A 26,811-nucleotide genomic window follows, 5' to 3' on the forward strand; every position below is an offset into this window, starting at 1 on the left:
TTGATTTTGCCCAGAAATACGCTAAAGATCCCCACCCCTGCCCCACCTCTCCCTGCCAGGCTCATCTTGGCCAGGGTCTGATGACTCCCAGCTGAGTGCTGGCGTGGATAAGGGTTCTGCTAGTGAAAGACCACCACACTCCCCACCCCTGGCCGAGACGAATTCCAGAACCATGTGGTTCTGAGGTTTACTGTATTGGGCAGTCACCAGCATATAGATAGACTTGGTCATGTTGATTCCGAATTGTCCTAAAGAGCAGCTAGCTAGGCCAGAGCCCTGAGAGTTGCAGCCCCCCTGGGGTGGCTGAGTTTTTTTTTTTTTTTTTTGTCCACGTCTGTGATTTGGTTATGTCTTAGAGGAAGTGGGTGACTTGAACCTTTCCTGCAGGGAGGGTAGAAAGATGGTGGCCTGGGAGACAGGTGTGACATCAGGGTGGTAAACAGATGCTGTCCTGAGCTTCCCTGGGCTTCACCATAAAAGGTTAGCAGAAAGGGGGAACACCTGGCCCGTCAGGGAGCCTCCAGGACCCTGGACAGCCTCCAGCCTGCACTTCCGGTAATTACAGTTGACCCTTTAACAGCACAGGTCTAGACCCTGTGGGCCCCCTTCTCATGGCTTTTTTTTGGATACAGGATAGTACTGTGAATGTATTTTCTCTTCTTTACGATTTTCTTCTTTTTTTAACGTGTATTCATTTTTGAGAGACAGAGACAGAACATGAGCAAGGGAGGGGCGGAGAAAGAGAGGGAGACACAGAATCTGAAGGAGGCTCCAGGCTCTGAGCTGTCAGCACAGAGCCCGAAGCGGGGCTCCATCCCACAAACTATGAGGTCATGACCTGAGCCGAAGTCAGACGCTTAACCGACCGAGCCACCCAGGCGCACCTTCCTTATGGTTTCCTTAACATTTTCTTTTTCTCTGGCTTCCTTAGTGTAAGAAGATAGTTTATAATACCTCTACAAAATATGTGTTAATTGATTGCTATCGATGCTATCGGTGAGGCTTCTGGGCAACAGTAAGGCTGTTAAGTTTTCGGGGAGAGTCTAAAGTTATATGGATTTTTGGCTGTGGGGGGGTCAGCACCCATAACCCCCATGTTGGTCAAGGGTCAACTCTATTTTCAACTTCATCCTCTGGATACTGTCTGTAAAGGCAAAAGCCAGATGAATTGTGGGATGATCTTGAGTTGTCACCAACAGCTGCCTGTGTCCCCCAGACATAGCGCAAGGCCGGCCTCTGCCGGAAAGGTCTTAGCACAGCCTAGGGGCCGTGCACATTCCTGGACCCCGATGTCCCTGCCACTCTGATGGCCTGGCCACCCAGGGATGGGATTTTCTGAATGACAGGCAGGCATGACTACGCTTCCCTCCTGCAACAGGCGCGAGAAGTGCCACATCCCAGGGCCGGTCCAGGGCTGGTCCAAGGCACTGGGGTCCAAGGGATTTCTCATGCAGTGTCGGGAGGCCCCTGAGAGCAGACGCGGCACGTAGAAGCACTTAGAGGAAGTCGTGTGTATGCTAATGTGGTGGAGGGACACGTTGTTGCATCCTTGGGCCTCTGTTGGCCAAGAGTAGGGACAGTCGCCGGGAGAGGCCACAGGGCCGCAAGGGCCCAACCTCCCCACCCCACCCCCCCAGCCTTGGACAGGGAATCCCCTCCTCACACCTGAGAGCCCTCAGCGAGCCAGGAAGCCCAGGGTAGCCAAGGGGTCACAGGCCAGCCCGAGTGCTCCCTGATCCTTGAGGGGGGGACAGGTTTGCCTCCCTTCAGCTCGGCTGCGGGTGGCCCAGGCCCCAGCCTTCCATCGTGACGGAGACGGAGAGAGAGGCTGGCTGGCCCTCTGGTGTGCTGTCCCCATTCCCAGCACGCAGAGCTGTGCAGGACTCCAGAATCTGCTCTCCCAGGAGCCCTCACCACCTCCCCCACAGAGACAAAACAGTGAGGGAGGGGTGGGGAGACTCCCCCCAACATCGTTTCAAGCACTAGCTTCCGAGTTCCTGGGTTTAAATCTTTGCTCTGAAGACCTGGGGCACGTGCCCCCCTCTCGGTGCCCCCCTGGGGCGGCCCTGGTGAGGTCAGGCTGCTTACGTACGCAGCATGCCGCCTGGGCCCGGACGCCGGGATGTGGGAATGGCCCTGACCTCTGCCTCCCGCCCTCCCCCCAAGCTTGGCCAGAGCCGCCCAGCGCCCAGTCCACTTGCACTTTTTCTTTCTGACCTTCGAGTGTAATGCTTTCTTCTCCTCGACTTGCACCCAGCTGGATGCAGAGTTCAGTTCCGCAGGCCCCAGTTAGAGCACAGGGGTCGCTGCCCATGCCCCAGAGGACTTGGCATGGCTGGACTTCGCCAGCCCGGGGGTGGGGGCAGGGGCACGGCCTACAGAGCCCGGCTCCCATCTCAGCTGTGGCCACGGCCGACCCTGCCCCCTGGGAGCCAGCAGCCCAGGGCAGAGGGACCCCCTGCCTGAAGCCCAGTCCTGACTCTGATACCTCACTTCTTCAAACCCGTTTCCTCCTCTCTCAAGTGAGGGTGGCCCTGCAGACTTCCTGGGGCTTCGGGACTGCGGGTACCCCGGGGAAAGGCGGTGGGGCCCAGAGCCTGGGGCTGCAGAATGAGAGCCCTGCGCCCTGCAGCGGGGGCTTCAAGAGCAAAGGAAGATGCCAGACAGAGAGGGATGAGGCTTTATTCAGGAAGAGATCTGGAGGGGAGGTGGGCCCCTAGGGTCTCACCCTATGGCTTCTTGGGGCCAAGGACATTAGAAGCCAATGACTGCAGGCATTTGAGCCCCCTCAGAGTCCCCCGAGGGGGGCGCAGGAGAGGCATCGGAGTCCCCCGAGGGGGGTGCGGGGGCGGCATCAGAGTCTCCCGAGGGGGGTGCGGGGGCGGCATCGGAGTCCCCCAAGGGGGGGGCGGGGGCGGCATCGGAGTCCCCCGAGGGGGGTGCGGGGGCGGCACCGGAGTCCCCCGAAGGGGGCGCCGAGGGGGCCCCGCCTCCCATCACTGTGGGCAGCGCCTCGTAGGTGAGGGTCCAGTAGCGCAGGTAATTCGTCCGCAGGTGCTGCTTCATAGAGCTGCTGTCCATCTTCCTGTTGATCTCCAGGTAGTTGTCAGTTTCCACAGTGTAGGGTGCCCAGTGTGTGGGCACCGCCGAGTGGCCCATGTTGGGGTCCCTGCAGGAAGGAGGAAGGCTGGGTTGGGGGGCTGGGAGCTCACAGGAGTCTGGAGACCTGTGTCCCCAGCCCACCTGGGCCCGGGCTTGCCCGACAGTCCTCCACCCTCCAGGCCGACCCCACCGTCAGGGGCTCCGCTGCGTCCTGGGCACTGGCCGGGCACGAGCCCCAGGGGGCGCAGCTCGCGGGGCCCAGCAGCACCTCTGTGCGGGCCCGGGACGGAGGCGCCGAGGCTTGGGGAGGCTAAGTGAGGGCACAGGAGCCCAAGCCTGCAGGGCAAGGTAGCAGGCGGCCCTGGGTTCGGCCTCACCCCTGCCCTCCTTACCCGCTTCTGGCAAAGTTGGTCCAGTAGGCGATCATAGTCTTGGAGACAGTCTTGTCCTGGGGCCGGTAGCCCAGGGGCGTGGCGAAGGGCTTCCCAAAGACGTACTGGATGTCGTCCGCGTGGTCAGCCCCAACCCACCTGGGGTAGGTGGGCATCCGCGAGGGGTGTGAGAACAGGTAGGTGTAGGTTTTGGCGCTCCTGAGGAAGGGGGGAAGGGAGGGGAGATGGGCCAAGTTGGCAAGGGGCTCCCCCGGAGTCCCCCAGCCCAGAGATGAGGCCTGGGGGGAGGCCTGGGAAGGACCTAGGGAATCCCCCCAAAATTCATGAAGAATCCTGACGTGTGGGGAAGGGAAAGCTGCAGACCCGTGGGCTCTACGATTTCAGTTGTATTTATAATTCACCTCCTCAAAACAGACTGAATTCAGTATCAAGAAAGATTTACGTCTCTGCAGGTGAACTTGTACCCTAATGTAACTGGACCAGGTATACGCCCTCGAATGTTTTCCTTTTTTGCCTTCACTGACGGGAAGCTCGGAGCTACGTTTATCGCTTAGCTGCTGCGAAGATTTGGTTCTAGATTCCAGGTATAATATTATCTTCTTACTTTTGAAGGATTCCTCACTTACTTTTTATTTTCATTGGCTATTATTCTACAGAGGTGTTTTTTTTTTAATGTGGCAAAGCTGAAACCCACAGCAGAGGCCCTCGTCCCCCACCCCCCCCGCACCCCCGTTTTTTCCTTTTCCATGGCACGAGGGAGGGAGCGCAGATGCAAAGAACTTAGTGGCAGGAAGGACTGTGGGGTGAAGGAGGGCACGCAGCGCCGGGCTGGGCAGGGGGTCGTGGGAGGGTTTTGTAATGCCCCCCCTCCCCCACCAGCCGAGGTTGGGAGGTAAGAAGGGGGCTCTCTCAGCTCTTGTCAGGTCTGGGCAAAGCAGGTGTGCAGGCACAGGTAGGGACCCGAGCTCGGCCTTCCCAGAGCCACCCAGCAGGGAGCCCTCGGTGCAAAGATGCGTGATCCCAGGCAGGCCTCTCCAGGGAGCCTCCCTGCCCCAGTCCTTACTTGGCGTTGGCTCTGTGCTCGGCCAGTGCAACCTTGGTGGGCACCAGGAAGAGGATGTCAGTCTCGAAGTCCACCACGGTCTTCTTCTTGGTCTCCTGGGGCTCGTCGAGGGCCCAGGGCTCGGCGTAGAGGTCAAAGGTGGTGTTGGCTCCCCTGAGCCCCTTGGTGATGGTGAGCCCTCTGACCAGCTTGTAGAAATCCTCCCTGCAGGGACCACGCCAGCACTGGACCCACCACCCGGCGCCGGTGGGAGGGTGTCTGCACCCCCACACCCAGCAGAGGGCCACGGATGGCCCCGCGGCACGGGCTGACCTCCATTGCTGATGCCTCCCTCGGCTGCCCCCCGGGCACTGCCCCAGGGGCGCCACACCCACTGCTTACTTGGTGACGTCCTGTTTGTTCTTGTTGATGGCTGGCATGTCGATGCTGGCAAAGATGTGGCCGTCCATGTTGTTGGTGCCTGCTATGTAGTCGATGTCCGCTGTGTTGCTGTACAGGTTGACGGGGTCATCGGGGATGAAGTCTCCGTCGATGACAGGGACAAAGCCCAGGTAATGCAACATGGGATCTGGGCGGGAGAGCGGCAGGCTCACACACCTGCGGTACCCAGCTGCTCTTCCCATCAGCCTCTGGGGCAGGAGTCACTCTGTCCCAGCGAGGCTGAGGCGGAGACCCCTGCCTCCTCCAATCTAGACCAGGCTCCGGCTCCGGCACTACCAGCAGTTAGGGCAGGATCGTTCCATGTCATGGGCGGGGGGGGGGGGGGGGGGGGGGGGGGGGGGCGTGCAGTGCCCTTCGGGAAGTTTAACAGCATCCCTGACCTCAAATTATGGAATGCCAGTAGCCCTGCCTCTCCCGTTGTAACAACCAAAACTGTCTCCACGGGCGCCTGGGTGGCTCAGTCAGTTAAGCGTCCAACTTCAACTCAGGTCATGATCTCACAGTCCGTGGGGTCGAGCCCCGCGTCGGGCTCTGTGCTGACAGCTCAGAGCCTGGAGCCTGCTTCGGATTCTGTGTCTCCCTCTCTCTGACCCTCCCCTGCTCATGCTGCCTCTCTCTCTCTCTCAGAAATAAATAAAACATTTAAAAAACCAAACCAAACTGTCTCCAGACTCGGCCACACGTGCCCTGGGGCAAAAACACCCAGCCGAGAACCACCATCTAGAGGCCAAGGCTGCCCTCCCTCCAGCATTGCTTCTCACTCAGCCTAAACCAGGAAGGAGGGTCTGGAAGTAATTGAGGGGACCAATGGAGAAAGAGGCACCCCCCTCCCGGCCGGGTTCCAGGGTGTCCGCCAAAATTGTGCGAGGTCCGCATTGTCCTCCAGATCCCTGAACCGGCCCTGAAGGTACCGGAGAGCCGGCTCGGGGCAGGTGGAGGCACCGGCCTTCAGGAGGCCCAGCAGAGCCTGTTTTCTCTCCGGTTCACGCCGGAGGAGGAAACAGCTGGTTTGTATTATGGGGCCACATGTTTGCGTGGCTTTTGGTTCACTTAACACTTACGGTTTAATTCACATCGGGTAAAGGTGCAACCTGAGGGGGCCTCTTATCCAGCATCCAAAAGATAAGCAAGAGCGAATGCCAGCCCCCTGGGCTGGTGGGCTCCCCAGCATTCCAGGGGTACAGAGGAGCAGAGCTGGGAGGGCCAAGCTGTGCCGCAGGGGTTCGCTGAGCATTGAATGAGGAAGGTACAAAGACCTCTGGTACAAAGGTACAAAGACTCTTGGTCTTGGGTCCATGCGCGCCCCCCCCCAGAAACCATGTGCACTGTGGGGGCTGGGGCCCAAACTCATCAGCTTCTCCAAGGAGTTGGGACCCAGGAGGATAAGAAGAAATCACGGCCCGCCTCCTCCTACAGCCACCGGCGTGGCTGCAAGCTGCCTAGGGATGCCAGCACTCTGGTGCGGGGCTGGGCTGAGGACCTGGCAGTTCCTCTCTCCTCCAGGAGCAAGGCCCTCCCCCGCCCAGCTCCCCCACTCACACTCCATGCCAGCCAGGGGCATCTTATAGGCCAGCGTCAGGGCACGGGGGTCGGTAACCTTCAGACACCCGGCCATCCTGGCGGTATCGTCCATGGGGCAGCCCACCTTCTCGGCGATCTGGGGATGGGGGGGGTGCAGACAGGCAGGTGAGGCCAGTGCTCCGGGCAGAGGAGGACAGAGTCGGGACAGAGTGGGAAGCGGGGAGGCCCCTCCCCTGCCTACCACAGTTCCTCTTTACCCTTTTGGCCCAGAAGAGGGGGTTCTTCTGGATGACCCAGGGGCAATGTGCCACACCGCTCTGGCTGATGGCTCGCCGGATGAGGCCCTTGTTGTACGGGGAGAGGATCTGCAACACACAGAGGCCTCTGTCACTGAGGCCTCGCCCCACATGCCCACCCCGGGCTTAGCCAAGCCCACCCTACACGTCAGTTCGGACCCTCCACTCCCTGACCCCCAGCGGCTCCCTCTCACACCCTTGGGGGCAGGTCCCCTCTCCAGGGGTCTCCCAGACCTGCAGAGAAACACTAGCGGCTCCAGCTGACTCTCCAAAGATGGTGATGTTGTTGGGGTCCCCCCCGAAGGCTGCGATGTTCCTCTTCACCCAAGCGATGGCCATGTGCTGATCCCGAAGGCCGTAGTTACCTGGGGGCAGGGTGGAGGGTGGGCCTTCATCGGGGACCCCTTGGCCAGGGCTGGGGGTGCCAGGGCCTGGCCCACACGGGGTGCACAATCCCATGGGTGGGATGAGAATGTCCTTGAGGGCGGAGACCCTGGCCGAACCGCAGGAGGTTGAATGGGCCCCCTGGGGGCTGGTCAGGAGGGAGGTTGGGGACGGAGAGGGTGTCAGGTGCTGGGCCGGATGTGGGGCTTGCGCTGGGGGCGGGCCAGCCTGCTCATTTCTCTCTCTCCCTGCCACAAGCCCCCCTGTCTGTGGGTCGGTCCTGAAGCTTCTGTGTTGCCACCTCAATGTCTTCTCTTCTGTCTCTTTTACGGGGCTCCCTGTCCCCGGCTCCCCTGGGCCTCTCTGGGTCTCACTCCGCCTGTCTGTCTGGCAGTCTCTTCTTTCACTACAGCTGCCAAGGGACTCCTGCATCTCACGGTCCATGCCCAGCTCCCTGGGTCTGTGCACAGGATTTCCAGGGGGGACTGTCGGGAGTTGTTCGAGCGTGAAGGGCGTCGAGGGGCATCCCCACGGGGCTCAGAGCTCACGGGGTGAGGTGTGTGTTCTCCCCCTCCTCGTGCCCAAGACCTCTAGCAGACCTGGCAGGTTGGCGTCCCCGGTGCTGAGGAAGCCCAGGGGGCCGACGCGATAGTTGAAGGTGACCACGATGACGTTGCCCCGAGTGGCGATCTCCTCTCCATCGTACAGGTAGTTGCTGAGGAAGTTGGCCCCGTGGCCGGCACCCATGAGGAAGGCGCCTCCGTAGATCCAGACCATGACAGGCAGGTTCCTGGAGACTAAGGCAGAGCGGAGCAGACCCGGTGACCGTGCATGCCCCCTCCGGCTCCCCTCCACACCCTGCGCTGCTTTAGGGAAGCTGGGCTCTCGGGGGGTCTCCTGCAGGGTGCGGGGAGGGCGGGCCCACCTTCCTTCTTGCCCTGGGGGACCCAGATGTTGAGGTAGAGGCAGTCCTCATCCCCGTAGGTGCTGTCCTGGGTGATGGTGGCCTGCAAACACCGCTTCTTGAAGTCCTTGGCCTTCAGGGTTCCTGTGGGCAGCCAGCGGGGCAGGTGTGAGGACGGCAGCCGCCCCCGGCGTACCCGGGTCGCGAGGCTTCGCCAGCACCTGCCTGTTCCCACCTTGCCAGCCGGGGTGCCGCTGAGGGTTCTCCAGGGGCTTGGGGGGGGCGGCGAAGGGGATGCCCTTGAAGATGTCCACATAGTTGCCGAAGAGGCTGAGCTTCTTGTTGACGCCTTCCACGAAGCCTCCTTCCGTGTACACGGCGCCCAGCTGGGGGTGAAGACCGAGGCTCGGGTGGGCTCAGGCTGCACTCCCTCCCGAATGGGGGTGAGGGGCAGCTTGAGCAGCCCCAGGGTGCCCAGAGGCTCCCCGGAGACAGCTTTGGGGAGGCGCCGGTCTGCACCCGAGATGGAGGCTTCTGCCGCTTTCCCTTATCCCCCGAGGGGGTCCTGCTCCCTAGATCTGGGAGGAGGCTGCTTCAACTGGTGTGTTCACACTCTGGGAAGCCTTCCGTGTAGGCCGGGGGAGGCGGGGTAGAAGCTTGGATCCCAGCAACGGCCACCTAGCTGTGACCATGAGCCTCCGTTTCCCCATCTCTAACATGGGTAGCAGCACCGTCTTCCCTTGTGTCCCCCCACAGCGTCCAGCGGGCCTGGGGTCCGTGGCCTGGGGTCCGTGGCCTGATGCCGAGTTCTCACTGCTAGGAAAGACCCCTGTCCCCCAGGCCGTTGGAACCGCTGCCGTGTCCCCAGTCCTGGCACTGAGCTGGCCTCGCACGGCCAGTGCATCCAGTCCTCACCCGAGAGGGTCCCGGGGGCTGGTGCTTATCTACCCATTGTCCCAGGAGGGAACTTTCCTGCTTGAGGTCATCCTGCTGGAAACCGCCGTCTGACCTCAGAGCCAGGCCCTCATCCCCTCCCGGGGTGGCCTCCCCATCTGTCTGGTCCAGGGGCAGGTCTCGGCTTCCTGGCCCTCACGGGCGCTGGGTTCGCAGGGGGGAAGGGCGGGGCAGCAGAGCCCGCCCAGCCAGGCCCAGCGGCGCCCCCAGCACTTGTAAGGTCTAGGCTAACCGGAGGGGGGGAGGCAGGAGCTGGAGAGAGAAAGAGGCCAGAGCAACTCCTGCCCGGCGCCTGAGGGGTGGGGCGGGGGGCCCAGAGGCAGGTGTGCCCCGCTCCCAGGCCCCTCTCTCAGTTGCAGGATCTGCAGCCTTGTTTCAGGCCTCCAGACATTTTTCGTGACCGGCTTTGGGCCCTGTGGTGGGCCGGATCAGGGCCCGGGGACCGGGAAGTCACCTCTCAGAACGGACATTGGCCTAAGGGCCTGGGTGAGGGGTGAGCAAGGCGGGGAGGGTGGCACTGGCTGCTGGCGCGCTGAGGGGCAATCCTGGCCCTTTCTGCCCTCAGACAAGCCCCCTGCTCCCAAGAGCGAGCCGCCTCCCCTCAGGGCAGCACCCAAACCTCCAGGGCCCAGGCCAGCAAGGATGGAGGGGCGGGATGAGGGTTAGGAACACCCACGGGGGCTGTGCATCTGTGGGGCCTCGGTCCTCATGCTGTGACAGGGCAGTTAGGGAGGGCAGACGGCACCCCCACCAGAAGGCCTCTGGACTCTCCCGCTCTGGAGGGACTTGGGGGGTAACTTCCTCTGGGGAGATGGAGGTTATGTTGGCAGCAGACCCGGGTTGGACTAGAGCGGGGTTCCAGGCTCCTGCGCAGCCACTGGTGGCTGTGTGATGGGTGGCTGTCTGCTCTGGGCCCATTTCCTTATCTACATAAGGGGGACATCGACCTCTCTGGAGAGGAAGGAGCCAGAGGGGTGTTGTGGGTCAGGTTCCCAGACTCAGCAAATAAAAATTCAGGACTCCCAGTTACATTTAAATTTCACGTAGATGGATTTCTTTTTTCAGTATTAAGTATATCCTAAATATTGTACAGGACATACCCATACCAAAAACTTTCCATGTTTTATATAAAACAATATTTGGCAGCTCTTCCTGCCCAGGGGTCCTGTCCCCATGCTTTAATAGAAGCACCTTTTTGCCCCAAAACGAGAACTCAAATTTAATTTGGCACCCCGGAGTTTATCTGGCAGCCCGAGCCATCGTATGCAGGAGCAAATACACAAAGCATAATGGGTGCAAGAAACACTGTGTTGACCATTGAGGTCTTTCTCAGGCTGGCCCTTTCTACGGGGGCGTTGCCCGTCTGCCTTCCCTCCACAGCGCCCTGTGCCCAGGTTCTAGGTCTGGCTTAGCGAGAGGACGGAGGGCCCCCGCTTACCTTTGCTGCGCTCGCTGCTGCCCAGCAGCAGGCGAGGCCCACGATGACCAGCTCCAGGTGCCCCATGGTGCCCGCCGGCCTGTGTGTGGGCCTCCCTCGGGCCCACTGGTATTTATGGGGCTGGAGCCAGCCTCCGAGTTGCCAGCTTCCTGCAGAGGGCCCCCTTTCCCTCCTCCTGCCTCTGGCCCTTCCTCCAGGCTGGCCACACTCCAGGCAGTGAACCTGGGACCAGGAGACAGCTGCTGTTTCCAGCCAGCCTCAGGCTGGGCCAAGGTCACACAGGAGGACACACACACACACACATGTACACACACGTGCAGGGACAGTCTGTCTTTCCCAGGGCCGGCTGCCCCGGTGCCCACAGCACACCTGTGCAGGTCACTGCCTACCTGGGAGCAGAGGCAGGTGGTGCAGGGCAGAAGGCTGCAAGGCCGGGGTACGCTGCCCCACGTTCTGGCTCACTTATCCACAAGGGCTTGGTCTCCACGGCCCGCCTGCTGCCCAGCCCCAGCTCAACAGCAGTTTAGGGGACTGGCATGGGGCTTCTGGGACACAGGTGGGTGGGTGGGTGCTACCGGGCAGCCCGTGTGGCTGACTCTTGTCATCAAGGGCCCACTGGGTGTGGGGGCCCGGAGCAGCACAGGGGATCCTGCCCTTGGGGTGGGGGAGACCCCACATCCAGCACAAGTCCTGGGGCGGGAAGACCAGAGGCTCGGGTGGACAAGGGGAAGGGGGAAGGGGGGCTCCAGCCCAGCCTCACAGGCTTCCCTAAGGAAAAGGAAAAGCTGGGCTTTTCTGGCCACAGAAATGGGCCAAGCAAAGACACTGGGGCAAAGCCAAGCAGAGCTGGAGACCAACCAGCAGACAAGGGAAGGGACAGAGACTGAGACAGAGTCAGAGAGACCGGGAGGGGGAGAAAACAGCAGAGGCAGGTGGTAACAGGGGAAAAAGGCTCCCACTGTTCTCTGTGACCGTGTAGGCCTTTGGTAACCAGAGAAAGTTACCAAAAAGGTAGGCCACCATGGCCGAGGCCTGAGGACCGTGCCTTGAGTTTGGCCGCCTCTGGAGTCATGCCTCATGGAGGATGTTCAGGCTCCACTTCACAACCATCTCCAGCGATGGGCGCACGATCGGGAGCCAGGGGACAGCCACCGTCCTGCTACATCATGCCTGCTGCTGTCACCAGGCCTGCCTGTCCACCAGAGCCAAACGTTTAGCACACAGAGTGGACAAGAGGCTGGAGAGAGCGGGGAGAGGTGGGGAGAGGTGGGCAGCTGCGGGCGGGAGGAGTTAGGACACTGGGAAGGGGCCGTGCGGGCCAGGCCGGGACTAGTGTGGCTTCAGCTGGGCAGCGTGAGGACACGCTTGCAAAGGGCTTGGGTGCTGCATTTGCACTTGTCAACTCGTGCCTTTCGTCAGGCTGTCCCGAGAGCGTGTTGCTCCTAGTGCGGGGAAAGGGGCTCTCCTGGCCCCCGGCAGCGGGGAGCAGGGCCAGCCGGGCAGTCAGCTTGGCCGGCCTCTCCACCGAAAGGCAGGTTCCCAGACTGGCCACTTCAGGCCAACTGTGAGCCACTGGGGCTCCTGATCCGTCATCTGCGGGGGCTTCCCAGGAGCTCGATCAGCAGACTGAGGCTGGTGGGAGGCACCTAACTTTGACTTTAGAGTCAGTGACTTAGGGACTTGTCGCACTAGGTGACCCGGTCTGCTGGCTGATGAAGGGGGCGACCAGGCGCATCTCTGCAGCACGGTGGCCCCGCCGCCCCACGGCACGGGTGGGAGTGCCCCCCCGGGGAGGGCGGCTTGGTCCCATTGGGAACACGCACCAATGCACCGCCTCTGGTTTCACGCCAGGGAGCACGAGCCTCTCGGGAACCCATCCGCTGGAGTAGGGGTCAGCTCGAGGCTGCAGGGGCCTCTGTGGCCTGACGTGTGGGACACTTCCAGCCGCACTCACCCGACCTGCAGCAGGACACCCCGCTCTGGCTCCGACCCCCCACCGAGACACCAAGATTCCTTGGGAAAGTATATTTGATCAGGACGATTCCAGCTGGGCCCAAGTGGATGGGCCCCAAACGCAAAGACAGTCTTCGCCCGTCCGCGACCATGGACCAGCTTCCTCAGGCCAGGCCTGCGTCAGGCATAAGCTCCCAAGGCAAGACCAGTGTCTCCCGGTCACACCATCTCCACCCCCAGCTTCTGCTGTTCTCGGCTCCAGGGAGGCGGTGGCCATCGGCTCAGCCCGCTGGACGCTGGGCTAGCTCTTGGCTGTGCAGAGCCAGGTCACGGCCTCTGGAGATGTCCCCAGGCGCGCCGGGCCAGAGGGCAGCCCGAAGCAGCAGGTGTCCGGGGCAGACGGGCAGGACCGGGGGCAGCTGCACCCGGTGCTGGGGCCCCAGCTCTCCCGAGGGGTCTCCTTGGGCCCTGTCCTGGCTCGGCTACCAGTCCCGCCGGCTGTAGGAGGCCTCGCCGTGGCCGTAGGTTACATCACACGTAGTCCAGAATCTCGGTCTCCATCTCGTTCTCGCTGCCGTCGGATGGCTTGAAGTCCTCCTCCTCCTCCTCCTCCTCGTCCTCGTCGTCCCCAGACTCGTACGTCAGCTGTTCCTTCCCGCCGTCGGCCTTGCTCGGGCTGGAGAAGAGAGCTGGGGCCAGGAGACAAGGCCATGTGTCCCAGCACAGGTTTCCCGGTGGCCCCCAGGCCAGCCGCTGCTGGTCCCAGCCCCCAGCCCAGCAATCGGGATCCTGGAGGCCTAGTGACACTTAGAGGCGTTTGGGCCCAGGCCCTGGAGAAGGTGCTGGGTGGCGGCCGCAGGTGGCTGCAGTTTTACAAGTACTTCCGGGGAGTATAAAGCCAAGAGCTTTGAAAACCACTTCCCTGGAGACTGGGTGGCTTCATGGGTCCAAGGGAAGTGCAGGGGACATTTTGTGTGAGTGCTTTTCTCTAGGGAGAAGGTCCACAGCGGATTCTCCGAGGGGCCGTGTCCTAAATGGGGATGAGGGCCCACTCCCGCCAGCTCCGTGGAGCAGGGCGGGTCTGGGAGGAAGCCGTGCTCACCCTCTCCTTGCCTCACCACCCCCACCCCCAGCCCATCGCCACGGCCACCGGTCCCAGGAAAGGCACGGGCGGTGGGGGGACAGCCCTCCACACCTGCTGCCCCTGCTCTCCAAGCACAAGACGGGCCGAACGTGGCCGCACGTGGCTGGGAGACGCAGGGCGGCACCAGGGCACAAAGCGGGGCCTCCAATGGTGGCGCCAGTCCCGCTCCAGCCCTGTCCTCTGGGCCTGTCTCCTGCCTCAGACCCCAGGCCGAGCAGCGTGACTGCCCCCACGGAAGCCTGGCGGGCAGGCTGGGGGACCCGGCCCCGGGGAGGGACGATTCCACCTGGTGCAGCTCCTGGGGAACGGGTCCACTAGGGAGACGGGCTCTGTCCCCGGAGCGAGGCCTCCCTTTGCCCCGAGCGGCTCTCACCAGGCCTCTTGGAGCGGATGGTCTGCCGGATCATAAGGGACATGGTGTCCCTCAGGTCATCGCTGGTCTTGGGAAGGCACCAGCCGTCGCGCTCCGTGCAGCAGCTCTCAGCCCCGTCATTGCGGTGAACGATCCTCTGCAACCTGGGGTCAGGTCACGGCGGTCCAGGGTGGGCTTTCTGCCCACAAGTGGGGGCCGCGGGGGCGCGAGCACGGTCCCGAAAACCACCCACGGGTGCTGGACACGCCCAGCCAAGGTCTGTAACCAGCATGGCCCCCGACCCCAAGCTGTGCACAAAGCGGGGAGCGGCCGTGTGCACTCTCCTGTGAGAACCCCGGCCCACCCCAGATTTCCGGCCGTGTCCAACGCACTCCTGCCTCTTCCCATCTCCCTACACCCCTTCTTTAAGCACTGTAAGGACTGGGTGGAAGGTTCCTGGGATTCCGGTCGGTTGGGAGGATTAGGAACCGTGTCCCAGGCCTCCAAGGGGGCAGAGGGCCAAAGACTCAATAGCAAGACGTGTCTGCGCCCAGCCCCGTGCCACAGCTCAGGTGTGCAGCCCAGGCAGACCCAGGGAACGGGTCCCAAGGGCCGCTGGGGGAGCCCCTTGGTGCCCACTGCCACGGGGCAGGGTGGGGGGCTTCCCAATGAGTCGGCCGGGTGGAAGAGCTGCAGGGACGCTGTGGTCCCGAGCCCCGCCATCCTCACCCCTGCGTCTCAGGGTCCCCACATACGTACTCTTCCACGTTCAGGTCACATAACTGGTAGAACATCTGTCGATAGGGCGGCAGGGCCCCCTCCCGGAAGACATAGACCGAGTCCTGGGGAGGGGACAGGGCGGGAGGGTGGGTCGGAGCTCCCCGCAGCCAGTCCACACTTGGCGGGCCTGGCTCTTCCCCTTGGACTCAGGCGGCGCAGACAGGCCAGGGGCCGGGAGCAGGTGTGCAGAGGCTCTGTACACTCTGTACACCCCGGGGGGGGTCCCCCGGCAGCGTGACCACAAGCTGCCTGCGTGCCCGGCCATGCTGTGGCGCGGGCTGTCGTGCAGGTTTGTGAGCCTTCGCAGTCCCGCCCGGGTTCCTCACCACCGTCTACCAACCGGTCCTGTTCTGCCACCCTGCATGCCGCCCGCCCTCTCCCCTTCTGCTGCATATGCCCTGTATGAGGCAGCTGAACCAAGGGTGAGGGTGCAGCTCACATCAGCCCAAGTGGGTAGGGGGCCCATGGAGGCCCATATCCGGTGTGCCGAGGACCCTGTAAGCCTATGAGCCCCCCACAGCGGGGCCGGGACATCCCGTGGCTCTGCGTGCATGTGGTCTCCCACCCCCATTTGGCCCATCACCCAGATGGCCACAGGCTCACAAAGGGCAGTCATGCACAGCTGCTAGTGTCACATTTCCCGCTGACACTTGCCACCGCCTCTTTGCCCAGACGGTCTGCAAGGCCCCCGGTGCTGGGCGGTTCACACCCCACGCTCTCACCATGCTCCCCAAGGCTGTCCCGGAAGCTGGGAGCCATGCAAAGGCACCAGGTGGAAAGAGCTGCCTCAGTCAAAGCCCCTCCTGGAGGCCTTGACCCGGGAGACTGTGTGTGTGTGTGTGTGTGTGTGTGTGTGTGTGTGTGTGTGTCTGGCCTGCACGAGGGAGGTGCCTCCTCTCCATGGTCCGTGTGTGTGTGTGTGTGTGTGTGTCTGTCTGTCTGTCTGTCTGTCTGTCTCTGGCCTGCACAAGGGAGGTGCCTCCTCTCCACAGTCCACTGCACCCCCAACCAGGCAGGTGAATGCTTCCCTTTGGGGCTCAGGGACACCCACCTTGAGCTTGTACTTGTTAGAGGTGGATTTCCGTGAGCCAGCTGTCCCCGAGGGGCCCAGGCCCTGCTTCAGGTCATGCATGGTGACGAGCTGGCTGGCTACGAGGGGACAGCAACAGTACTTGGGAATCCAGGGGGACGTTTCTCCCCATCCTCCCTGGAGCGCCGGCCCCTGGGAAGCCCCACAGCACTACGTCCCCCCTGAGCAGATGCCCACCCTCCTCGGGGTCTCTGGGGGGCAGACCCGCCCTGACCCACGGGCCGCAGGCGCACTTACGCATCTTTTTGACAGTGATGGGGAGGCTGTAATTGTAGGTGCTGCGCTTGGCCTTCACGGGCATGTCACTAGGGGCGTAACCTGCGGATGAGGAAGGCACATTGGCTGCGAGTGGCCGCGGAGGCCTTCCGGCAGTCGGAACGGCTTCGGGTCGCCGGGGCCAGCACTGGAGAAAGGGACTGCAGTCCCCGCGTCCCAGCAGCCACCCTTCTGGCCCTGGCCACATGGGACTTGTGCTGGCGCCCTGCGTGTGGGGCCCCACTGCGGGCCTGGGGACCGTATGGCACTGGGTGCCCGGCCCCCACGGCAGCAATCCTAACAGGTGGAATGACCGAGTGGATGGATAACGAATTCGGCGGCTTGGAGGCCGGCGGCGGAGCCAGGACCCACGCTGGGCTCCTCGTTTCTCCGCTATTCTGCGGAGATCTCACCAAGGAGGAAAGGCTTTCTGATCTTCACCACAGGGATACAGGCCCACTACCAAAGAGAATGCTACAGAAAAAAGACATTAAGAGAGAGAAAGAAAACCAAGGATTTAGTCATTTTTACCGTATTTCATCCCACAACGGATTCGGAAATCAAGGACTTGGTAAATTTTGGCATCTGGGTTTTTCCGGGGATCGTAGCCATACCGGATCCACAGGCTCCTCCAGGGGCCTGTTATCTAGAGATAAAAGGGGGGAGTGTGAAGTGATGCAGGCCCGGGGAGGGTGGGCAGCTGAACACCACCAGCGCTGGGGACAGAGCCCTGGAACCCCACCCCCGCTCTGCCGGCTGCAGCTGTCACCTGGGGCAGGTCACTTGGCCTTTCCGAACCTTGGTCTTCCTGTTCGAGAGGACAGGAGCCCCCTTTCCCCTTGCTTCTGTGAGGATTAAATGAGATGATGATCTGGGAGCCTTCACCACGACACCTGGCACACAGTAAGCGCCTAATAAATGCTACTACCGTCCTACTGGACAGGAGATACTGTCCCCAAACAGTACTCCTGAAGTTCTTCTGGCTAGAAAGCCCACGTTAAGGGACAGACAGCGGCTCTCTGAAGTCTGGGGTTCAAGCTCAGGAGGCTGGGCCTTCTTCGTGCCCCACCTGTCGCCACCGCTGTGGTCACATCTCAGGCTGGCCTCCCAGTGCCCCACGCGGGGACCTGCGGCAGGCAGGACGCCTTCCTCCAGCACCTTTAGCAACCTCGGTAATGCTCTCCATGCCCTCCTGGACGGAGCCCGAGGTGAATCTGCCCCCACCTCCACCCAGCCCAGCCCAGGCAGACCGTGCCAAGGCTGGCAGCCCTGTGGTCAGGGGGCCTGGTCTCTGCAGCCCAACAGGCTGGGGTCCCACGTGGCTCTATCACATGCTGCCTCTAGGGCCCCGGCACATCAAGTCACTTCTCTGAGCCTTGGCTCTGCCTCAGATGTAAGGGAATCCTGTTCCCACCCCCAGGGAGAAAAAAAGGATAGAACAGGTACACAGCATGTAACCCAGTGCCTGGTCCTGAGCATGTTCTCAATACAAGATCGTTTAAAAGTGTATAATCCCTTTATTGAGAACTTATGTGATTACTCTCGAACCCTAAGATCATCAGGCACAGCTAGCATTACCGAGGCTGGACAGGGACTGCCTGGGGCTGTAACAGGCCCCTCGGTGGTACCGGGACAGAGCTGCCAGCTTTGCTGTGGCTCTGAGAGGTCACACCAGAGATGAGGGCGACCCTGGTGGGAACCAAGGTGACAGGCTGGGCAGGCACTCACCATGTAATAGGCCACGAAGGGCAGCAAGACCTTGAGCTTGTCAGGGTGGATGCTGATGTTGGCCTTGACAGCGTTCCGGGACCAGATGGGACGGATTTCAAAGAGCTGGGGGCGGGGGGGGTGGCAGGCAGAGACCAAGATGAGCACCAGCAGCTCCCTGCCCACCCGGCCCCGCCTCCCCAGCCTGGCCTGGCCCCCAGCAGAGCCTGCAGGAGAGGAGCTGGCGGAGCGCAGCGGCTGGCAAGAAGCTGCAGCCTCTGGGCCCGGCCGCACCCACTCACGGGTCCCTGCCTTCTCAGGTGGGGCCCTGCGTGTCCGGAAACGACCACGAAGGACACAGTCTCTGTCCTCATGCAGCTCACAGGGCAGTGGGGGAGGCAGATGACCAAAGGAGCCAGAGCAGGACCAAGAGGGCGACATGCCAGGGTTCTGGGACCCCGAGCAACTCCAGCCTAGAGGGCGGAGCCTGAGCCGGGATGCCCTAAAGGCCGAAGGGGATGGCCGGGCCCAAGGGAGGCCCGTGGGGGCCAGTGTGGCTGGAGCATGCCAGGGCCGGGGCAGGAAGGGCCCGTGGCAGGCTGCGGACTGGGCTGTGTCCAGAGGACAAGAAGGGGCCTCGGACAGTGGTCCCCAATGTCCCCCTCCAGTGACCAGTGACTGCTAGAAACCAGTAAGGTGTCCACACAGACTCTAAGAAATAGGGGCGCCTGGGGGGGGCTTCGTCAGTGGAGCGTCCGACTTCGGCTCAGGTCATGATCTCACGGTTCATGGGTTCGAGCCCCGCGTCGGGCTCTGTGCTGACAGCTCAGAGCCTGGAGCCTGCTTCGGATTCTGTGCCTCCCTCTCTCTCTGAGTGTCCCCTGCTCACGCTGTCTCTCTCTCTTTCCCTCAGAAATAAATAAAACATTAGAAAAAAACAACAGACCCCCTCCCCCACCGAAGGGACCAGTCCGCTCCAGCAAGGGACAAGGCGAGCTTCAGGCAGCAGCAGCGAGGCCTCACTGAGAACCTGCTGTCTGTGCCTGTAGGGGCAGGAGTAAGGGGCCCATCAGGCGGGGGGCAGGCGGAAGGCCACTCTGTCCCCCCAGCACCGCTTAGGATGAACCACTGTAGGTGCCCCATGTGGCTTCCTGCTCCAATGAGGGATGAATGAAAGCGTCCTGAAGCCTGGACTCCACTGTGAAGTCACGAGCAGATACCGACTGCTTAGCGCCCCTAAGGGACCAGCTTGTACTGGCGTGGCGTGGACATGTGACATCTGGAGGTGAAAAGCCCCCATGTGCTGATGAGCCAGTTTTAAACAGTCAGTACAGCCAGCGGCGAAATGACGAGGGCCAGGGCCCAGCGGGTGCACGGGCGCTGGCCCGTGAGGAGGCGGCCCCGAGCTCACCTTCCTCAGCTCCTCCTCCGCCTTCCGGTCCACGGGGTTGGTGGAAATCCTCCTCCACGTCTGCACCGCAGCCTCCAGGGGCCGCACGGGCACCTCGTCCTCCTCAAAGTTGACGAAGATGGCATTGTGGGGGCGCCGGGCCCTGCTCAAGCCGATCAGGTTCTCGCCTGAGACGGGGGGGTTGTTGTAGCCTTCCCTGGGGCAGAGAGAACTGGCATGGGCCCAAGCGCTGAGAAGAGCCCGGGTGTGGGCCTGACCTGACCAGGCAGGGGCCCGCCGGGCTGTGATGCCGGCCACCTGCCCGTCGAGCGGAGCAGTGAGGTCAGGTAAAGGCGCAGCCACTTGGGATGCAGCTGACCATCTGTCAGGCAACAGCTACGCTCACTGACTTTTATGATTCACTTATTTAACCCTTGCAACAACTCCACGAGGAAGGAACCAATTTCCTACGAGGCAACTAACAGCAGCTAGAAAGCGGCCTGGGGTCGGAGCTCACGCGGACAGAGCTGGCACTCCCACCCGGGGTGGCTGGCCAGGGGCCACCCTCCGACAGAGCATGCTTGGCCCAGAACTGTCTCCACAAAGGCTCAGTGCAGGGACGACGGACACCACCGAGCCCCGTCATGCAGCACAGGGGCGACCAGCGAGCATTCTAACACCAGGTCCACTCAGGTCCCTCGCTGGGCACCAGGCCCAGGTGTCGTTAAGGGGGGAGGTCATGAATGTCAAGCCTGTACGAAGGCAGGGAGAACAGCCTCAAGAAGCCCCATACCCATCGTGAGCTTCACACTTACCGCCATTTCATCTGTATCCCACCCCAAAGCCACGGAATTATTTTGAAACACATGTTAGAGGGCGCCCTAGACGGCATACATTTTCATTTAGGCTATGACTACCTTTTAAATTTGTTCTCTTTTTACCTTAATTTTCTACATGAGTACAAACCATCTACATATTTATAAAGAACAAAGTGATTTTTCACACTGGAAAACAGAATTACAAAGATGGGAGCAAGTCGCTGCCTTTCTTTGTAAAGTGACTCATTAGAAACCATCCTGAACAGGTACAATATTACTCGCTTTTCAAGGACACCCCCGGGGCCCTGACCACCCCCAAGAGGGAAGTCACCGTCGATGGCTCAGTCCAGCCTGGGCAGCCCACCACCAGAGCACGGCAAGGCGTGGGCTGCCCGCCAAGGCCCGTCAGCACAGGGAAAGGACTCCTTGCTAACTTTCTCGAGGAGGAGGAACCAGCCTCTCCTCTGCACACCACCCTGTAGGAAGTCGAACGTCCCTGGAACCACGGAAGGGCCAGCAAGGCTGCGGCCAGGCCTCCACTGCTGGCCCTGGTGTAGCCAGGAAGGCCTGCGGGGCAGACAAATCGATGGGGGCCGTTGCCAGCCCTGGTGAACTCAGGAAGGCCAGTAGGGCAGACAAATCGATGGGGGCCTGGGAAAAAAAGCAGGTTCTTTCCATTTGCTGGAAAACCGATAAACCACACGGCAGCCAGCCTTTCTCTCTTGTCGCCTCCACCAGAGGCTTGAGAGCAGCTGCCTCCTGGCTCCACGGGTCAGAGGGTGACTCAGCTGCCACCGGGCAGGGCCAGCAGTGTGGACGGTCTATCTTCTTCTATGTATTTTTGTCTGTCTGTCTCTGACTCTGAGAGTAAAATGCTTGTAGGGGAAAATAATCAGAACATTTCAGAAATACGCAAACGGTCTCTCCCTGCCTAAAACTCCTGTGCCGAGTGTAACCAAGCATAATGCATACACGGAAAACTCCATCATCCCACGTGGAGGGTTTCTGGCTGGGAGGGCGGGGCTGCCGTTTCCAAGTCCACATTTCTGTCATGTTTTGCCCCTCTAACCACTTGTTCAGGAGGGTGTGGGGGCTACGGATTCAACAGGCCGGAGGGCTGAGAAAAGGCTGCCACGTGGCCCGCTTCTGGCCGGGCGGGACTGAGAGCTGACTGGCACTGGAAGGTGCTGGAGAACATGGAAGACTCCCTTGCTCTGGCCACAGAGCAGCAGGTTCAAGTAAGGAAACAAGTCTCTCCCCACCGGGGACACACAGGGTGCGTTCTCGGGGCCGCAGCTGGGTCCATGGCTGGAGCCAGGGCTGGAGCCAGGGCTGGGGCGAGCCGCAGCTGGGCCTCCGCTAGACAATTCTCACCACTCCAGAGTATGTTTGGAATTCTCTGTATTTTGCTAAAGGAAGAGAAGGACATACCTTCTCCTTAATATCAAATCTAGGCCCCTCACCATGGGTTGTGAGACTCTCGCCCCTACTGCTCGCCCAGGCTCACTGTGACGGCTCCACAGGTGCCAATCCTCTGGTCTAGAATGTTCTCCCTGGATCTTCACCTACCTGGCTCTGTCATTACCCAGGTCTGTTTCAAATGTCAGCCCCTCTGGGGGCTCCCAGCCCCCTCACTGCCCCTGCCAACTCACACCCCTCCGATCTCTGAGACGTGCACCTGGCCATGGGCCCGCTGCTCGCTCATCATTGGCTTTTGCTCCATCCTGCTCCCGGCCCCGCCCAGCACGGGACTTCCCATGTGCTGTGCTCTGCTCCAAGGAGTGCCCCAGGCCACGACGGGCAATCAGTGCTGGTTAGTGAAAACAGTGAGGAAAGAGAACATTCTCTCACCCTCTAGAGATAACTGCTCTGGGCCCAATCTTCCAGATCTTTCTAGATTTCTATGATCAAACCACAGTTTACTTTCATACTATAGACCGTGCTCCTGCGCCTGCTTCCTTCATAGAGCAAGGTGCCCTGGGCAAGCGCCACGTCAGTCCACGAGCCTGAGGTCTGCGGTCGTGTGGTTCCCTGGCATAGAAGGGCTGTGATTCCGTTAGCCGCCTCCCTACTAATGGACTGGTCACTTGTTTATTCTATCAAACTCTGCCAGGCAGGCTCCATGCTCTCGGGGACGGGTCTTCAACCCTTAAGATGACATCCTGACTCATTGTCCGTGGTGCGGGGAGCTCGGCCTCCAGGCGGGGCAGTCACCTGCTGCTATGTCTGCAGGCACTGGAGCCACAGGCTTGAGTGCGGCTGTCAGTGCTGGCTGCCTGACTTGTGAGTGGCAGGGCTGGACCTCTGACCGCAGGGCCCTTGCTCTGAACCCTGATGCTGGCGGGGGTGGGGGGGGGCGGGGAGGATGAGGACTCACCGGTGCTGTGTCTCTGGTCGATAGAAATAGTCCACCGGGGTGTCCAGCCGAGAGAAGATGGGTGGGGGGATGTAGAGTGGCAGCTCCTGGTGAAAGAAGCTCTCCTTCTCGGGCTTCAGCATGAGCACCTTGTCATACATGGACACACACCTGCCGCCCGCTTCCGTGTGCACAGCCAAGTACTGGAAGTCGGACATTCCTGGAAAGAGAGGGGGCCAGATGGCGGAAGCCCCTTTACGCCCTCCTAGGAACTCACAGCTGCTAGACACCAACACCCACGTCTTCCCGGGAGGTGCCAAGGGAACTGTGTGGCGAGCGGAAACAACACCCTGCCGAAATACCTTCTGTGCACCGGCCCCGTGCACCTGGACACACGTGGAGGGGCCGAGGGGTAGTTATGTGGGACGAGAGGCTAATGTCTGGGTCAACGCTTCCTGAAACGGAACGTGCACACGCCTCACCCGGGACCCTGCCGAAGACTCCGGGACACTGCAGCTTGCACAAGCTCCCCGGTGGGGGGTGCTGCTGGCTGGGACACACGCTGAGCCAAGGGGTGTGGGCCCAGCACACAGAAGATGAATCAGGGAAGACTTGCCCCACGAAGGACGGCCCGCTGCGATGCCACATCCACCAGGACGGCCGACGTTCAGACCGCCCAACACAGGGGTCCCAGGCCCTGGTTTAGTTTCTCTCCACTTTCTAGCCCCCTCTTCCTTCTCAGTCTTTGTTCTGGTCAGATTCTCTGTGAGAACTGCAGCTGCAACTGCACGTGCCTGAGGCTCACTAGTAACCTGCCAAGTGCCTCCTGTGGGAGTGAACTGGCCCCTTAGTGGCCCCCACCCCACCCCGACCTGGACCCTCCACGAGGAACCAGGGCCCCACACTGCATGGACAAGAGCCTAAGGACGAGGGAAGCCAAGCTACCCACCCAGACTTGTTCTGTCTCACTCACCCTCTCACCCCATCCGTTAGCGCCTCTTCACTGGGGTTCCCCATAGGTAGGAAACTGGATTGAGTACCCCACGGGAGACACCCCATTGGCTAAAAGTTCAAAGGAACATGAGGTCCCAAGGGGCTGAGGTGATCAGGGAAGGCTTCAGACAAGAGGCAAGGCCAGCAGCGGTCAAGACTTAGAGAAGCTTCCCAAACACGGAGGGTCAAAACTCCGAGGCCTGCTAACCAGCTTCATTTGGCCCTACATAATGGCTTTAAAAATGAGAAGATTACTCATTGAATGTAAGCTTTTCTTACGAATGCTGAAGGTGGAACAGCAGTTGAGCAGTTAGGGCTGCTGCCCGCTGCTGCCCCGGAGGGAGAGGAGGAGCGTCCCTGCGCCATCCTGCCGGCTCACGCCCCGCCCTCTCCCCACCCCTCATTCCAGGGCATATATTGGCCCTCTCCACTGTGGGGACGACTCACAGGTGCCTGCAGGAATGTGGACACAGGTCCTCAAATAACCCAACGCAGTAAGGTGCGGTTACCTTGAAATTTATAAATGGTGGAGATGACGCCAAGCATCTCGATGTCAAATGTGACCTCGGGGCGGCCCCCAGGACCTGGCACGCCCCGCTGCAGCTTCGTCTTCCTCCTGATCCGCAGCAGTAGGCTGCTGGTACTGAAGCGGTTGGCACACACCGGGTGGCAGTAAGGGTCCTTGGGCCGGAAGTACAGCTCCAGCCTCTTGGTGGGGTCTGCGTAGATCTGCGGCAAAGGCCAAGGCAGGCAGTGAGGCGGTGACAGCTAGGCGGGCGGGAGGGAGCTGCTCCCATCTCAACAAAAGCCCGACGGAGACTCAGTTGACAAGGGAAGGGCCAGGAGGTTCGTGTTTCATTACGAGCTTCTAATTCTCAGAAGACCCATTCTTCAAACCCACATCTTGAGTTTTTTATGTAGCAGAGAAAATGAACACAGTCCCTTCCTTCTAAGGAGGCTGGAAAGTTGGAGATAATAACTACCAGTGAAGTGAAGCCATCACCTCTCAGGTGCCTGTTCGGTGTGGGCGATCGTGCGCCTCTCCAAGCAACACTCCTGGGGGGCCTTCTCATCCCCCAGTTTGCCATGGGGGGAGCTGAGGCTGGCAGGGGGAGGGGCTTGTCCTCACCTTCCTACTCTAGGAACTACCTGCTCCAAAGGGTCCTGCTATTCAGACACCCGTGCAAATGTTTCCAGGTCCAAAGGAAATGAAATCAACTAGGAACCAGCACAGGCCCGGCTAACTGGCTATCACTTCTCCTTCTGAAGCCTCAGTTCCTTCTCCTTCAAACGGAGGTGCAAACAGCACCTCCTCACAGGATCGCTACAACGATGAAATGAAGACGTATGCCGCACACTCAGTCTGCTAAGTCACGGTAACCACTCAGCACGTGTCACCCACATAGTAAGAGCAGTGTCAGCTGGGTGCATACAAAGGCACCAACGATGCTCAATGGGCGAAGATCATCCGCTTTCTAGTTTGCGGGCCCCCCAACACTAAGGACACAGCCTGGCCCTTAGGAGGCGCTCAGGAAACATGGAGGGAAAGAAGGTTAAAAGGAGGCCCAACCCTCAGGAATCCCCTCTGGCAAAACACTGGCCTGTGAGACCACGAGGCTGGGAATAACCCCAGACGTGGACCTGGCAGAGGATGTGCACACGCAGCATTAATGGAATGAACCAAGGACCAGTGTCTTCCCAAAAGGCTCACATTGTAGTTGGGTACAGATATCCCTGGGTTACTGACAGTAAGGGTTCCATCAGCACCACAGTACAGTGAATAGATCGGGATCAAACAACAAAACACAACTAACTGAGCCTCTATGGCATCCTGTGCTTAGAGACAGGTTTTCAGTATTCATTAAGGACAAGGAAGCAACAGGTAAGAGTTCACACTTCAGAGGGGAGACATGCATGAGTTCAAACTCCCACTGTACCACGCGGTGGTGTTTTGACCCAACTTTTCTTACCTGGTATCTTTATCTGAAAAGTGGGAATAACGGTACCTAACTCCCTAGATGGCTGTGAGGATTCGATCATGCATCTGACAAATATTTTCGAAGAAGGCACTAGTATGGATGTTAGGACCAAAGGAGTAAACAAGAGAGACCAAGTCCTGCTCTCATTCAGTTTAGTCTCAGGGCCAACGGCCAACACAGACAATAAACGCGTTAAAACATAATTTCAGATTGGAATTAACAGGCTGAGAAGGCAGATATGAACAACTAAGGCCACTTTAATTAGGGCAGTCAGAGAAGGACTCTACAAGAGACATGTCAATATTTGGTGCGTGGGAAAGCACTTCCCTGGAGCCTTGCACAAGGCAAGAATTCATCTCAGCTCCCTTATTTTCCCGCAGGCCTTGCACAAAACGCCTAGGTTTCCTGTAAAATGCGCGCACAACGCCCGTTGTTGCTACCTGGCAGGGTTCTAATTTGGATGGGACGGAAGTAAAGCACCTGGAACTGAGCCTGGTACCGAAGAGGTTGCTGGCCATTACCGTCTTTAACCCTAACAACGCGACACTTCATCCCTGTCCCGTTCGTCAGCGGCCTTAGGCTCCCGCGCCTGGGTCCGCTCTGTGAATGAGGACACAGCGCCCAGCGCGACTGCCCTGCCGGGAGGAGGGGACGCGAAGGGCACCCCGCCCCTCGCGGGATCGCTCTCCGCTCCCGCCGCTCAGAGGCACGTCCCCGCCCACTGGCCGCCCCAGCGCCGTTGCCAAGGAAACCACACTTCCGCGGGCGGCCCGGTCCCTCCCGCCCAGGTCCCGCGACTCCGCCTCCCCCGCGGCTTCCCCACCCCCTCGCTCCTCACCCGGGAGACGCCCTCCTCGCCGCCCAGAGTCGGCAGCATCTTGGACACGTCGCGCACCACGCCTGGGTACTCCACGCACACCATGCGCCGCTCGCGCCGCAGGTCCACGGGGACCGCGGTCCCTGGCCGCGCGTCCGCCGCCGCCATCCCTGCACTTCTGGTCCGGCTCGTCGCGGTCCGGCCCTGCACGCGTTCCTAGGGGCCTCAGCTCAGTGGTTCCGCGAAAAAATCGTTCCGGATTCCCTCGCCGCTCGCGTCTCTCTACAGCCCTGGGCTCCGCGAGACTCGAGGCCCCTGGGAGCAAAGACCCGAGGGAGGCCCCAAGGCTTCGGGGTGATCGACCACCTGGTCCTCAATTGTGTCTTTAAAATGATGAGCGTGTCCCGAGGGGCGGGACAAGGGTTTGCCGCTCCCAGCCACCCGCAAGGATCCGGACTGTAAGGCACCGCCCAGCTCTCGATTTTAGCCAATGAAGCGGCGAGGGAAAGCCAGCTTCCGCCCCTTCACTAGCTCGTAGGTTTCAGCCAATGAAGAGCCAGAACTGGGCCGGGTCCCCGCCCCTTCTTAGGGCTCCTTCCAATGACGGCTCGGGGGCGGGCCCGAGGTAGACTTCCGGCCCGTCTTCTGGCATCTGACGGCCCCTGGGCTAAGCAGGTTTCCG

At 60.8% G+C, this 26,811-nt stretch overlaps 2 protein-coding genes across 2 annotated transcripts; both read right to left on the reverse strand.

Annotated features, from left to right (window-relative positions):
* Positions 1 to 2,683: 2,683 nt before the first annotated feature.
* Positions 2,684 to 11,928, reverse strand: CEL (carboxyl ester lipase). Its single transcript, XM_039229643.1, has 11 exons — positions 10,496 to 11,928; positions 8,339 to 8,489; positions 8,125 to 8,247; positions 7,799 to 7,996; positions 7,050 to 7,180; positions 6,777 to 6,884; positions 6,538 to 6,655; positions 4,939 to 5,125; positions 4,558 to 4,761; positions 3,495 to 3,692; positions 2,684 to 3,169 (listed from the first exon to the last, which is right to left on the reverse strand). Exons 1-11 carry the CDS (start codon positions 10,559 to 10,561, stop codon positions 2,755 to 2,757), a joined length of 1,899 nt encoding a protein of 632 aa, XP_039085574.1. The 5' UTR covers positions 10,562 to 11,928; the 3' UTR covers positions 2,684 to 2,754.
* A 577-nt stretch (positions 11,929 to 12,505) lies between these two features.
* On the reverse strand, positions 12,506 to 26,569 carry GTF3C5 (general transcription factor IIIC subunit 5). Its single transcript, XM_039229590.1, has 11 exons — positions 26,151 to 26,569; positions 23,843 to 24,062; positions 22,362 to 22,560; positions 19,188 to 19,383; positions 17,798 to 17,902; positions 16,601 to 16,715; positions 16,052 to 16,132; positions 15,776 to 15,873; positions 14,704 to 14,786; positions 13,966 to 14,108; positions 12,506 to 13,137 (listed from the first exon to the last, which is right to left on the reverse strand). Exons 1-11 carry the CDS (start codon positions 26,295 to 26,297, stop codon positions 12,980 to 12,982), a joined length of 1,545 nt encoding a protein of 514 aa, XP_039085521.1. The 5' UTR covers positions 26,298 to 26,569; the 3' UTR covers positions 12,506 to 12,979.
* Between the last annotated feature and the right edge of the window lie 242 nt (positions 26,570 to 26,811).

Source organism: Hyaena hyaena, unplaced genomic scaffold, assembly GCF_003009895.1.
Source record: "Hyaena hyaena isolate Hyena2069 unplaced genomic scaffold, ASM300989v1 scaffold_38, whole genome shotgun sequence".
NCBI lineage: Eukaryota > Metazoa > Chordata > Mammalia > Carnivora > Hyaenidae > Hyaena > Hyaena hyaena.